We start from the raw sequence: 14,780 nt of genomic DNA on the forward strand, positions 1-14,780 counted from the left end.
CGGGGCAGGGGGCAGCTACTTGACTCTGACCTCAGAGAAGACCCACATGGGCCTCCTGGGGAGCTCACTCAGACCTTCGGTGTCAGCTCTGCCCTGTGGTGGCCCTTGGGAGGGGTCAGTGAGAGTGGCTTAGACCAGCTTTGCTACAGCCAGGTAGCAACACCATTGCTCTCCAGAGCTTGTGGGAATGGTGACTGTGGGCCCCATCCCATTGCTTGTCAGAGGTGTGGCCCACAAGTCACTGGACAGCCTGGCTCCCCCGTGTTCCTCCCAGTGGACACGTGCCCATCACCCTCCACTGATGTGAGGCCTCAGGCCAGGTAGGGGGTAGTGCATGTGACACCTGGCCCACCTGTATCAGCTGCCACCACCACCACCCAGCAGGAAAACCCTCCACTGCCGGCCTGTCTGCTCTTGGGCTGTGTAACCCTCTGTCCACCCACAGTGGCTGTGCCCCTGGGTGTTGGTTCCTACTCATTATCCGCACCTGTGACATCGCTGGATAAAGACAGTCAGTCCCTCCTCCTCACCGGAGCTTTCTGAGTAAGCTTCCCACGTGCAGGGTGCATGCACCTTGAGCAGCCCCCTGGGTTGTCTGCTGTCCAGTTTGCCCACGGCCTCCAACTGTGGCCATTGAAACTATTTTTTTAAAATTTGTGTTAGTTTGAAATTGGTAAATCAAGGGAAAGGATAAAGGATCCAGGTGTCTGTATGTGAACCAACTCCTGGCTAACCAATGTTTTGGGTTTTTTTTTTTTTAAATGTGCAAGGTCCAGCTGGGACCCGAACGAATGAGAATGTCTCCATTTTGCAATGATTGGTGCAAGAGCGTCAAGGGCAGCAAGGGAACTGCCCTCACGGGCTGTGATGAAAGGCGCGCAGCCCGCACTACCGCCCCCCGCCCCGCCCCCCCAGCTTTCTGAGCGGAGTGCGGCCCCTGTGGGGCGGGGGGCGGGCCTCCAGTTTACAGGCCACATGCACAGGGAAAGACCCACGTGGACTGAATCCGGATCCCAACGCAAACACAGACACCTGGGAGCCTCAGACCCCGGACGTTGGCTTTTCGCTGTTCGGAGATGGCTTCCATGGGTGGCAGAGGACACTGAGGCTACTTCAGTACGGTGGCCAGGCCCCTGCTTGGTCCCGTGGACACAGTGTGGGCGCGGTCCTGAACACGCTGGAGGGGGTGGCGTGAAGCCAGACACTGGACAGGGTGCAGGGTCTCCCGCTGGCAGCAGCCTGGCAGCCCAGCCAGAGTACAGACTGAGGGGAAGAACCACTGGTTGACAAGGGCTGAGTCGCAGCACTGCCCGGGGAATGCGCAGGCGCGGCCCCTCCCGCCGGCGCTCTCGCGGAGTTCAAAGGGAGACTGCGCAGGTGCGAGTCAGTAGTTTGAAGCTAGGCCCCTTCACCCCGTGGCCCTGTGACCCTGCCTTCCCCTCCGTGGCCATGGCGGCTGTTAGGGCTCTGGTGGCTCCCCGGCTGGCGGCGGCCTCTACTTTTGCGCCGCTCCCCGGCTTCCGGCCGCTGCTGTCCAGCGGGCCCGCGCCCTCCCCGCGCGCGACCTTCCACCGCTCCGCACCGCGGCCCGGGGCCAGGGTCGCGCTGGTGAGTGCACGACCTCGGGGCCGTGGGGCGGGGTCCCCGGAGGTCAGACACCCCCCCACCACGTGGACGGCTCGTGACCCACGCTCCTCCCGCAGGTGCTGTCCGGGTGCGGAGTCTACGACGGGACGGAGCTCCACGAGGCCTCAGCGTAAGCACGGCTGCCTTTGGAAGGGGGTTGCTTCCTCCTCAGCAATCTGTAGAAACCTGTCTCCGATTAGAAAGGCAGAAGTGGCTGAAAAGACACAGAGAAGCTTTAAAGTTACATCTGCAAAATACAAGGAGACACAAAATAAACTTCTTAAATATCTCCTGCAATGCTCTCCCGGGAGTAAGCACTTCTCCCAACTGCTGTTTTGAATGGCCGGTGTTTACCGGCATGGGGATCAGGTGCCTGAGTTTTGGCAGTTTTTTTTTTCTTCCTGCGTCAGCCCAATTTCCATCCAGGCAGCGCACTTGCAGCACCCCTTCCTGTAGACTGCCACTGACCTAACCTGTCAGTTGTTGGTTCTTGCCACCAGACAAGGAGTGAACTTTAGAATTTGTGGAACTGGTGGGTGGCAGAGGGCCAGAAATGTCTTGATGGGGATGGGGTCAAGAAGTTGTAGGTGGAGTGCCTAGGAGGTCAGGAGAGGAGCAGAGCCCCCAAGTGAGTACCAGGGCAGTTCAGTTCAGGCACCTTTGGGCCTGAAATACAAGATGCATTTCCACTTCCTCCAAAAGGGGGCAGTGACAGCACCGAGTCAGAGTGACTGCATACCTGGCACAGAGCTGCTCTCTGGTAAATGCTGCTGTGGTCAGCGGCCCTCCAGGAGGTCTGCATGTCCTTGTGCTTCCCGCCTCCATGACAGCGAAGTTGGGGACACCAGGAATTGAGCTTCCTATCTTGACCCAAAGCCCTCGTCAAACCTTTGAGTATCCCCATCAGTTGGCCCGTGGGAGGAAGGCGCCCCCCCAGCAGCCTGGGAATCCAAACAGCTAGACCGTGGCACCAGTCAAGTTGCCCCACCCCCTGCACCCCAATTTGTGAAGGGAACATGGAGACTAGCCAGTCTCCAGGGGCTAGTTCAGTGGCAGCAAATTCAAATTGTGGGCCTTTGTGTCTTTAGCAAGCCACCACATCTTTTGGTAAAGCTAGTGGGTTGTTAACTATATGAGGAATTTATACTGGGCATTCAGCTAAAATCCTGTTTTTAGGAACATGTTCACAGGTGAAGCAGGTTGGACCTGTCTCCAACCTTGGTCTGACTTCCTCCCTTGCAGGGTTCTGGTGCACCTGAGCCGCAGTGGGGCCGAGGTCCAGATCTTCGCTCCTGATGTCCCTCAGATGCACGTGATTGACCACACCAAGGGACAGCCTTCTGAGAGCGAAACCAGGTGTGGTTTCTACCCTTCTTGTCCTTGACTGTCAACAGGGGCAGGTTTCATTCCAGCCAGGGTCTAATCCATTCAAATGAACCTCCGTCCTTCAGTGCACTTGTCCCTGGGCAGGTCTGAGGCGGGTCTCAGAGTGTTACTGTCCATTCTGTACCAAAACACAACCCTTCTGAGTGAGCACCATACTTCGTTCTGAGTGAAGTCAGGTACCTCGGTTTGGCTACCCTACGTGTCTTTGAGTAGCTGTAAGCAGTGTTTCTGTTGCTGAGAGCCCGCAGAGCCACCTGTCTCCTCCTGTCCTGCCAGGACCAGAGGGCAGCGGCCCGTGGAGGCTGTGGTTCCCAGACACCTTCCAGCTAGGTTTAGACAGTGAGAGGTGGGTTAAGGGGAAGAAACCGCATCTGTCCTGCTGGGGGCTGCCGTTCTGGACAGGACCCCTGTGGCTTCTTCTCTGCCTGGGCCCCTGGCCTTGGTAGCAGTAGCTTCCACTGTGGTTGCTGCACTCAACTTGGCACAGGAGCGTCCTAACTTCCCCACCACCGTCCTGTTGTCTGTTAGTTCCCCTCGTGGATGCTGTCTGCCCGGTGACCCTGACTGATAGGAGGGTGACCCCTCCTGTAGGAGGCTCCAGATGATTCGGGTGGGTTCTGAAGTGCTGAGCTGAAGGGCTCTGGGAGATGTCTTATATGCAGACCTACGTCCCTGTAGCCTTACTGTTGCTTTTTCTAGGTATTGTCGTGGGATTCACATGTGAGTGCTGCTCCCTGGGAGGAGAAAACTCAGCCTCTTGTTCATGGGAGCCTTCCCGCCTGATCTCCTGTCTGCGCTGAAGCTTTTCTTGGCTTCTTTCTGTTTTTTTCCCAGGAATGTTCTGACTGAGTCAGCAAGGATCGCCCGTGGCAAGATCACCGACCTTGCCCAGCTACGGGCCGCCAACCACGACGCCGCCATCTTCCCCGGGGGCTTTGGAGCCGCCAAAAACCTGTGAGTGTTTGAGCTCGGGGCCTTGTGCTTTTCGCCTGGAGCAGTAATGGGGACCAGGCAGTGACATGGGCCACTGCCGGGGTCTCGACGTCCAAATGATGAAGTAGCTGCTCTGACAGGAAACTACTGTAGCATGGGACTTAGGTCATGTTTTGGAAAGATTCAGGTTTTTCTCACCTGCTCCTTTCTGGGCCCCCAGCACCTGGCTGCCATCATGGGTGTGACTCCCTCTGACCTGCCTGCAGTGTAGGTGGGTCTGCTAATGGCAGAACTAGTCTCTGCGTGTGTGTCCCTGTGAGCCGTGGGGCCCGGAAAACTAGTTTCCGGTCACCTGACTGTCCCAACTGGAGGAAGGAGCCCTCTCTTGCTTTGCTCCTTGGGTCATTGCCACAGCAACAGGATGGCCTGGGAGGCCGTCACTGTGACGTCCTTTGGGTTTCAGGTCCTCTTTCTCTTATTCCTTGTCTCTTGCTGTGTGTTTCACAGAAACCCTCTGCATGGCCTCACTGTCCCAGCACCTTTCTGCTGTGGTGGGCTGCCGGGGCAGGGGTGGTTCCGGGGCACTGTGTGTGTTCGGTGGAGACAGAGGAAATTAGCAGGTCGGGCCCTGGATCAGGTGTTTCCCTGTGTCACTTTTAGGAACATTCCTGGTCCAGGCTCAGGGGTCGGTGGTGACAAAACCCTTAACCGTGACCGCAGGCAGCGGGTCCTGGGGCTTGTCTTCCCACTGAGAGGCCATTCCTAGGGCCCTGCAGCTTCCTTCCTCAGCCGGCCGCTGGCGGAGCCCACCAGCCGGGAACCGCCACTTCCTCCTCTCTCTCTCCCTTCTCTCACGCGCAGGCTGAGCAGGCACTGCTGTCCCACCAGCCCGTGGGCCGTGCATCCTCCACGTCCTCACCTCGCAGTGCACACCTCCTTTGGCAGGTGTCTGGCACCTACCTCACCTAGACGTTCCCTCCGCTACCTGACGTCTCGGGAGTGCTGCCGGGCCTGCCCATTGAGCCCAGTTCTTCCCAGCTTTTCCTTCTTGGAGTCTCCACCACCTTGCTGCACCCCCTTTCCGTTCTCCCAGGAATTTCACCCACATGTTACCCCAGCTGGCACCACGCTGGGCACAAGTCCCCTCCTGCCCCGCATTTCCAGCTGCCCGCCCCAGACGCCTGCTGGAGTCTCCTTTTGCATTTAGAGCCAAGTGCCTCGTCCGCACTCACCTGTCATCAGAATTAGCCCATCCTGTGGGGAGGGGTGGTGCATGGGGAAGGCATGGCTTCAAGCCTCAGCCAGGGTCCTCTGCTCACTGTCTCCCCTTCATCCTGTTGGGACAGTTGACCACTTGGTCATGCTGTCCCCCTGCAGTGGCATATTGACCCTGCCAGCTGGCCCTGTCTGGGTGTCCTGTCCCCAGAAGTAACAGGCAGAGGTTATGGTCCCTAAAATCTGATTCTGTTCATAACCCTTCTGTATCCAGAGGCCTCAGGGCTCCCCTTCACCTGCTTCTCCAGATCTGTCTGTTTTTCCCCCAGTTCCTAGAAGGCTTCTTTCCCAGCCAGGAGCCCCAGCCCCACTTCACACCCACTCCCTGTCCCAAAAACCAGCCTTTGAATCTCCTTTTGCATCTAGAGCCAAATCACTTTGAAGTGATTTCCACATGTTGCTGTCCTTAGGAGCCTCCTGGTAGGAGGTGGGAGAGAACAGTCTGGATCAGCTGGGCTTTCACTTTGGACCTTTGGAAGGATGAGCCTGCTTTACAAACCGCTGGCTGACCTCTGACCATGAGCACCCACTGGGGTGTGTCCCCAGCAAAGCTGACGCCATACCTGGTTGACTGAGGAGCTCAGACAGGAGGGGTGCCAGGTTCCGGTGCATCTGTGTCTTGGTGTTAAAGGGCGTGGGGCTTCCGGAGCCACTAGGCATGTTTGTGAGCTCATAGCACCCTGTGGAAAGATGCTACTCCCGGTCACAGGCCTCACTCTTTCCGACCTTTCCAGAAGAAAGGTCAGCTTCCACATCAGTCTCTTCTACTCGTAGGCACTGTGGTCGTTGGGGTGCAGCACGTGGCAGTGGGTGAGCCCAGTGGGGACAGCAGTTACTCAGTTCCTCCTGCGTGGGACTTCGCTCCCCTCCCTGGCACTGTGACTAGCTTCTGTGTGTATTTCCTGAGTTATGCACATGCGTGATTGTGTTAAAAATCTGACAGATGATGGCCTCTTAAGTTCCCTGTTCTGCACTTGGTACTTGTCACTTAACGAGATGGCTTGGTCTGTTAACTGTCCTAACAGCTGCACACGGTCCCACTGGATGAACGAGCCAGCTCTGGTGGACACGCTCGTGATGTGCAGGGCCTTTCTTCTCTTAATAGCTTTTTGGAGTTGTAGTTAGCATGCACGTATTTAAAGTGTAAAGTGATCATTTCGATGGGTTTACACACTGTGAGAAACCACCCCATGTCAGGAGAATGACCACCTGTCAGCCCTTTGTGCCGGCACCCTGCAGGTGTCCCTGCAGGAGAGAGGGGCGGGACCACAGGCACTACCGGGGGCTCAGAGTGGGGCTTTCGGAAAAGAGGGCGGACTCTGAAACCCAGGGGGTCTCACCCAGTTGCCTTCCATAGAGGTGGTGCAGGCAGGCGCATACCCTCTGGCTGGGGCTTGCCTCTGGTGGCAAGGGTGGCGCCTTGTTTAATTTGCGTGTCTCCCTTGTTAGTCAAGGTGGAGCGTCTGTCACTGGTTTTAGACCAACGATGTGTCCTGCTGTCTCTCGGTTTCTGAGCAGACCTCTGAGGACCACGTGGCATGGCTCACAGTCCGACCCGCTGGTTTGCTCTGGTATCTGCCTTCCCACCTCACCTCTGCTGCCCGAACTCCCTCCTTCCACTTTCCATGCCTCCTTCTTTAAAAAAAAAAAAGTATAATTATATACTTGAACCCACATTGGAACCACACGTCAGGTCTCTGGTGTTGCAGACAGACAGGAGCCCTGAGCTGTGAGGAAGCCTCTCGTTGTAGGAGCACGTTCGCCGTGGACGGGAAGGACTGCAAAGTCAACGGAGACGTGGAGCGCGTCCTGAAGGACTTCCACAGGGCCGGGAAGCCTGTGGGGTAGGTACTGCTGGCCTCAGGAGTGCGCCTGTCCCCTGGGGAGCAGGCTGATGGGACCAGCAGTGGGGGAAGGCGGTGGGCTGGAGCTGGTGGGCTGGAGCCCGAGGCCCGTGGCTGGTAACCCACAGGTGGCAGCTGCCTCTGCGCTGTGTAGTCCTGAAAACTCTCAGTCCCTTTCCTGGTGTTAGTTGAGGGGGTTTCACAGGTGACTTCCAGCTCTAAAAATTCTGTACTATTGTGGTTTTATTTTAACTTCTCCTGAAGACTTAACAGGAAGGAGAAGGGATGGTTGTCATCCTCTAGAACATTCCCCTGTCAGTTCTTCCCTTACTCCCATCCTTTCCCAGCACCACATCCCTGGCCTCCATCTGCCCTCCTGTCCTGCTCAGCTAGTTACGCCTCTTCTTCCACTCGCTTCTGCTGTGAAACTCATCCCTGCCATGGTGGCTCTCAGCCGCCCTTCCTCAGTGGGGAGGCCGGCCGCACCTTTGAGCAGGAGGGACACAGGGCCCTATGATGGAGACCCTGTGGTCAGACCTGATTTCGTCAGACTCCCATGTCCACAAGTGTCTCCGTGTTTGCCTCTCTGGCCTACTTTAACAGAGGGCGTGTTTCGTCCATGTCAGTGAGCCTGTCACTTGTCCTTCACTCGGTCCTGTGAGAGAAGGCCTGGTAGGAGCTCAGCAGTGTGCACACTCGGGACAAATTCACAGGATGCAGACCTGAGGCCCACCCCCCTCCTGCTCCCGAGGGTGCGGCTTCGTACTGTTTCACGGGCAAACCGAAAAAGACCAGCTTATGTTAGACCCCTGCATCCAAGTGCGGGGCAGAGGCTGCAGAGGACAGTCCCCGCCTACACTCAGCATCTCACAGGCCTCCAGTCACGCTCCTGAGAGCCCCTTAGCACCACCAGCACCGGCCTGGAGTCCGAGCCTGGGAGCCGTCTGTGCACAGCGCCCTTCCTGCACCCCTGGCCTGGCGTCCTCCTGCACGGGGCTGAGCTGACCCTGTTATCCTTCACCTTTCAGCTTGTGCTGCATCGCTCCTGTCCTTGCGGCCAAAGTGCTCCCCGGTGTTGAGGTCACCGTGGGCCACGAGCAGGAAGAAGGTGGCAAATGGCCGTATGCTGGGACCGCAGAAGCCATCAAAGCCCTGGGCGCCAAGCACTGTGTGAAGGGAGTGACTATATCCTTTCTGGCAGCTGGGGGCGGCATGTGGCCTGGGGTCCCCTTCCGTGGCTGGGCAGGCAGCATCTCCAACCAGGACCTGCGAGGGGCACCGTGAGCGTAGAGAGCCTCCTGTAGGGGCAGACCAGGTCCTTGGATGCCCCTGGACCCAGAGCATCCCTGCGTGGGCCGGAGGCAGAGGAACAGTGTGTCACAGTGTCCCTTCAGGTGTCTGCTAAAAATGGCTCCCTAGAGGGTCTCATATACAGTCATATCAGGTGGTTGTGTTCCCTCTCCTTCCGGTGCAGAGCAGCCCACAGACATGCTGTCGGGCTGGCCAGGGGTTTGGCCTAGGTCTAGGGCAGTTGAGGGCAAGGCCAGTTCAGTGACCTCCCAGGGTCTGTGTGAGCTGGGGCAGAAGTTGGGGTGGTGAGGTGGGTCCCCAGTGGAACCGCCCTCTGCTGTTGCAGTGACATGCAGATGAGCTCTCTTAGTTGTCTTGATCTGAAAAGCGGAGGTGCTGTCACTGCCTTCGGGGTTGTGGTGAGTCCTGGGCCAGCACCATGCACCCAGCAAAGGCCACTGGTGCCGTGGGTCCTGAGTGGGTCCCACATGTGTGCCGCCATACGGCTCCTTGAAGCGGGTGCTGTTCTGAGATGCGAGCTGCTTGTTTTCTCCTAGAAACGTGTTGGCCATGTTCTTGTTCAATCCGGTCTGGCAGAAGGTGGGGTGCCGCCTGCAGGTTCCACTGGGGAAAGTGTGTGTGTGCCCACCCTGTCACGTTGGGAAGGATGGTGGCACTTATTCCGAGGGCAGCTGGGAGCAGTGTCTGGTGCATGCTTTATGCCTGAATCTCCTCGTCCTTGCTGGCTGGCGTTTTCCCCTAACTGCTGTGCACGAAGCGCACGTGGACCAGAAAAACAAGGTGGTCACGACCCCGGCTTTCATGTGCGAGACGGCACTCCACCACATTTACGACGGGATCGGGGCCATGGTGACGAAGGTGCTGGAACTTGCCAAGAAGTGATGTGGCCAGGGCTGTGGGCTCCACCTCATCCTCCAGGTGGAGCTGGTCGCCTGTGCAACTGGGAGTGTGGCGGGAACTCACGGTTCTGCTTATAGGACACACTTGGGGTCAGGGGTAAATTGGCATGAGAGTGTCGTCCTCAGCCTTTCTTCCAGGGGAGGAGGGAGGCAGAGCCCATGCACTGGAGGGGCAGTGGTCACTCTGCACCTTTAGGATGAAGTAGTGTCTTGACTCCTTGTGCATCCCCAAAATTTCAGCCAGAGTCAGCTTCTTCAGGAAGCAGACGGGGTTAGAGGTATTGTTCTGCAATCTCAGATTTGGCCTGCTTCAGAATAGTTAGTGTTTGGAAGGGAAAACAATTTAAGTTTATAAGTCTGATAACCAAAACCATGGTTACTGACAATTAGAGACACTAATCCGGGCTAAATATGTACTAATTAAAATGTCATGGGGATTTTATAGCAGGCAGCTGTATGTCAGGTTTTCTGAAGTTGGCAGATGAGGAATGTAAATGAGGTTTCTTAAATGAGTCTCAGTTCCTTAAATTTTAGGAAGAAAGAGAAGTTGGAGACACTCAGCGTGGGTGGTGGACCTGCTGGGTGGCAGGGGCCTGTCAGGTTGGTCCCAGGCCACAGGCACCCACTGACACAAGATGTCCATGGGAGAAGCAGTAAATTGTGTTGTGTTCCTCTTGTGAGTGTGGCTTCTCTTCTGGGGAGCGGGCTCCTGGGGTGGACCCTCGCGTGCAGAGCACCTTTCCCCTTCCAGTCTGGACGCACAGATACCACGGTGCTTGTGCTTTGGGTTTGGGAAGCTGTTGGTGGGGCTGCTGGATTGTTTCGCTGGGTGCTGGAGCTAGCCTAGGAGCTGGTGCAGGGGCAGGTCCTGCTGCTCGCCCCTCCGCCGCCTCACTGCTGTGTAGGGGGAAGTGATGGCTGCCCCTCCGCCGGTTTCTCAGGGTGTGATGCCTGGCACTGCGCTCACCCAGGCCCTCTCATTTGCCTGTCTCAGCCCTTGATGTACCAGTCCTCCTTCATGGAGCCCCACTGTTTGGCGGCCAGTTTTCTTCCCACCGAAGGTGGGCCCACAGGCAGGAGCCCTCTGGCAGCTGCATTGGCACCGACCACAGGGGCTGAAGGGCTGTGCCTGCCTTTGCCTTTGTACCTGACAGGAGCCTCGCAGGGCCTGTTGGAGGGCAGACAGCCAAGCTTAGTCTCCAACCTAAGACTTGTTCGTGGAGGCACTCCTGTGTGTGTGCGTGCATGTGTATGTGCGTGTGTGCCTGTGAATACAACAGTGTGCACCTAGGTGAGTTTTCACAAAGCAAATGCACTGTGGAACCAGAGAGGACAGCCCTCAGGTGTGAGCCCACAGGCGACAGTGCATCTTGGCTGTTGCCCAGGGGAGCCCCAGCTGCGTGGCTTCCCTTCCTGGGAGAATCTCCAGATGGGCTTCTCTGCCAGGGTGTTGCCCACGTCTGTGCTCTGCCGCCATGAACATCACATAGTACTCCCGACACCTCCACGGGCATGTGTCTGCGTGGAGCTGCTGGGCTGCAGGGACAACATGCAGCTGTAGTGGGGGATGTCAGCAGTGGTCCTGCGTGCCACCAACATGGCTGCCAGCTTCATCCTGGCTTGCCGGGCCATCTCTGTCTCGTCCCTGCACCCCAGTGGGAGGGCGGTGCTCATGCGGTTTTCTCTGCCATGTGCCTGATGCCCCCTGAGGCCGGCTACCCTCCTGTGAAGGACCTGTTCTCCCCAGTGGTTTGCCAGTCTGGCTGTCTGCCCCTCTGGTTGTTGGAGCTCTATATGTTCTCACTGCAGGTCCTCTGTTAGTCAAGTGGGTCACCTGTATTTCCTCCCCCTGTCCTCTCATTCTCCAGGGTGTCCCAGTGAGCAGATGGTCCTAATGTTTACATGGCCCCTTTATCACCCTTTGCAATTGTGTTTCTCAGATGTTCCTGCCTTTCCCCAGGTGTGCAGCATTTTCCTGTTGTCATCTCTTGTCTGTCGCCTGTTGTCTCACTGTCCAGGTCATCGTTCATCTAGAATCAGAGTTTGTGACTCCCATCTGCTCTGCAGTTGGTTTGTCTTTCCTGGAAAGGCTGGCAGATGCACCCTTGGAACCAAGCACTGGGCAGGGGCAGCACCAGCACCCCCACCTCCATCTGCCTGGGGCTCACCCCGCAGGGCTGGGCAGTCGCAGGTGCCATGGACAGATGTGCCCCAGGAATGGGGTCTATGCTCGGGGAGCAGCAGGCTGGCTGGGTTTCACCTTCTGTCACATCACCTCTGTGGCTATCTGGCCAAAGGGCAGGTGACCGGAGAGGGAAGGGAGAACTTACCAGGAAATCTTTGAACGTGTCTGTGTGTCATTTGGTGCTCGGGCCCTTCCCTCGTGCACTTGGCTGTTGTCCACCCCATTGCTTTCGTGAGGTGCCTGGTGGCCCAGGTCAGATGCCACTGCAGTGCCTTGCCTGTCTGCCTGTGCAGCCCCTGTGGCAGCCCTGGGAGGTGGGTGCCTGACCATCCTCTGTCACAAGGCCCAGCTGGGACTCCAGTCAGGCAGAAAGGCTGGCGCTCAGATCCGAAGTGTTGGAGAGCCCAGAGAGGCCCCCAGGCCCGAGCCCAAGTTCAGTCTTCACTTGACATCAGCGGAGCACTGCATGCCCAGAGCCGAGGGAAAAAAGGCTGACGTGGCCCCAGCACTCACGGAGCCCAGGCCGTGGGGCGACCGGACGTGAGCCAAGGAGCCGTGGAGGCCAGTGACACTGGGAAAGAGGGCCTGTGGGGCTGGTGGTCCAGGAAGGGGCAAGGCGCCATTTCATCTGAGTGAGGATGAGGTGGAATGAATGGGTGACTCTGAGAAGAACATTCCAGACAGAGGAGTAGCCAGTGCAGAGGCCTGGTGGACAAGGCCATGAAGTTCAAGAATAGCATGGGCGTAGGGCAGCAGGGCCATGAGTGATGTGCTGTGTGTGGTGGGTCCCTAGAGGCTCCTTGACCAGAGGCGGTGGAGCGTGCCCTTGGTTCAGGCTCTGCCACCAGGGGCGCCACAGAGTTGTCCGGTCTGGCTGCAGGCTCCCAGCTTCACTGAGCCTTGGGTGGGTGGTCTCCCTTAGCGTCCCCTGCTGCTCCCACTAGGGGCAGGAGCCCTTCTGGACCCCACATCCCCAGCACCGTACCCCATCTGTCTGAGCCCTTCTAGGACACCTGTTCACCACCCCTCCTGCCCCTTCCAGCTGGAAAGCCCAGACTCCATCTCTACCACCAACGCCCCTTGCCCCGCGGTTCCTTGCTGCAGCATCGCTCTGTAGCCGACTTCCTGTGCTCCCTGGCTGAGGAGGTGACCCTCTCTCGCTCCCCCTCTGCTCTCGTGAGCTCACAGTCTGTAACTGCACACACATGGGTGAGTGTGTCCCTGTGCGTGCACACATGTCACCAGCTTGTCATCTGTTGCTCACATAGACTGAGCTCCAGGAGAGAAGGCACCAAGAGAACCTCCGTAGAGGACCTCAGTGTCCCCAGGGCCAGGTAGCAGCCCAAGGGTGGTGGGCTCAGTACAAACCGAAGCTCACTAGCAGGGCCTGGGATCCGCCGCAGAGGCTGCAGTCGGACCACAGCAGGGTCCAGGGATTCCTGAAAGGTGGGTAAGGCGTCGGCGATGGGTAACAGACAACAACACGCCTCAAAGGACAGTGAAGCTCTGTTCCATTTATTGCAAGTACAAGCAGGTTTTTATATTTTCATTTTTGGTAGTGATTAATATTTACAGGTGTATAGTATGATCAGTTAAGCAGAAAAAAATCAATACAAAGGTAACCAGGAAAAGTACGAAAGTTCCCATAGTTTCAGTTATGTTAAACAAAAGTTTTGACTAGGAGAACCATTAATCAGACAATTTGAAATAGCTCTCTGTACAAAGTTTGAATATTTTATTGTTTATTAAAGGTCTTAGAATTCGACATGGGGCAAAAGGATATGCTAGATTGAGCAGAGGTTAGGAAATTCATAAGCCTTTGTGATGTCTGACGTAGCTATCTTTCTGTCTAAAATATTTCTCTGTGTACTATAAACTCTATCTCTCTAGTAACTGTTTTCTATATGCTTAATAGCTAACTAGCTTCTCCTGTTTCTTTGCCTGTCTAATTCTAATAGATATATATCCCTATTCAAGGTAAAGGAGGGGCTGTTATTCTAACAACTTTAGACATTCAGGGGCTATTTCATTAGAGGGGACTTGCCTCAGGACTTACTTAAGGGGGCTGCCTTGGGTGTTCCAGGCCCCCTACTAGCTGATATCATCGTATCCTACAGCTGCTTAATCAGATCAGGGAAGGAGGTGTTATTTTGGGGGAAAGGCCAAGGTGATATTGTTCTCAGCCTGACTTAGTTGGGGTTCAGCTCTGTGAATCATCAGCATTTCTAGGAGATTCCAAATGATCAGAAAGGCAAAGGTTAGAACACCAAGAGACAGCAAGATTAAGATCAACACCATATATCCATTCACGCCACGTCCGCCAGGCCAGAACACGCTTCTTTGAAGTCGTCCTCCCCATGTTCAGACTTTGTCAGACAGCATGGTTGGCGCTGGGACTGGACGTGGCAAGTAACTTTTTAACTGAGTTTGCTTGGACTCTGGAATTAAACAGCTGCATGTATATGTGTGAAGGGTGGGAGTGGTGGAGGGAGCTGGGCCTGGAACTAAACAAGAGTCCTAGAGATAAGGAACTATGAAGACAATTACTTTTTTTCTTTTTGGGAGGCTTAAATTGTTTCTTTGCTAGAATATAGCCTACATGTCTTTAGATATTAATGCAAAGAACCTTAGAGAACATTCATTACAACATTGCTTGTTGATTATCAAAAATATGGTGGTGACACAAATATAATTAAATAGCTTTACATTTATTCTTTGCAATGTCACATTATGTACCTATCTATATTAATGAATATAAAGAATTTTCAGAATAGTTTGCCAGGACTAAAAAGCAAATTGAGGAAGACTATGTGCAATATGACTTTTTGAGTGTGTACTATGAGTAAGGCCATGATACCCTGATGCTCCCAATCTCATCTAGAGTATATACTATATGAGAAATACAGTTTTGAGAGAGAGAGAGCAATTTTTACTTTTTATTTCATGTCCTTATTTACTGCCACAAATCTTGCAATTTTCATATATTACATTTATAACTTTAAAATAAATAGAGTAAGACTAAAATTATCTCGCAGTTAAATTAATCAGAATCTAAATCTAAGCTTGTCATGTTTATTTTTTCTTTCGGTATATTCTGCCTTATTTGATAGCCAGCTATCCAATCAGCATATTTACCTGTATTGACTCAATCCAAGTAAGAACTCAGCATGTTACTTCTTTTTTAAGTCCCCATCTGTCAGATTGATGGGTATCCCTGTGAAAAGTCATCTTACAGTAATTTTGTTGGTTCAAAAATATGTTCGTCTTTTTTTTCCTAATACAAAATGAAGTCTGCCATCATATACTTTAGTTTTATCTTTT

The 14,780-nt window shown here is 55.0% G+C and overlaps 1 protein-coding gene across 1 annotated transcript; it reads left to right on the plus strand.

The window, feature by feature from the left end:
* Positions 1-1,341: 1,341 nt before the first annotated feature.
* Positions 1,342-9,951, plus strand: GATD3 (glutamine amidotransferase class 1 domain containing 3). The gene is made up of 7 exons (XM_037043074.1): positions 1,342-1,608; positions 1,704-1,756; positions 2,869-2,982; positions 3,847-3,966; positions 6,972-7,064; positions 8,093-8,249; positions 9,129-9,951. Exons 1-7 carry the CDS (start codon positions 1,450-1,452, stop codon positions 9,255-9,257), a joined length of 825 nt encoding a protein of 274 aa, XP_036898969.1. The 5' UTR covers positions 1,342-1,449; the 3' UTR covers positions 9,258-9,951.
* Positions 9,952-14,780: the final 4,829 nt, after the last annotated feature.

The sequence above is a fragment of the Sturnira hondurensis genome, unplaced genomic scaffold (genome assembly GCF_014824575.4).
Source record: "Sturnira hondurensis isolate 20B ecotype Veracruz unplaced genomic scaffold, ASM1482457v3 Scaffold0003874, whole genome shotgun sequence".
NCBI classification, from domain to species: Eukaryota; Metazoa; Chordata; class Mammalia; order Chiroptera; family Phyllostomidae; genus Sturnira; species Sturnira hondurensis.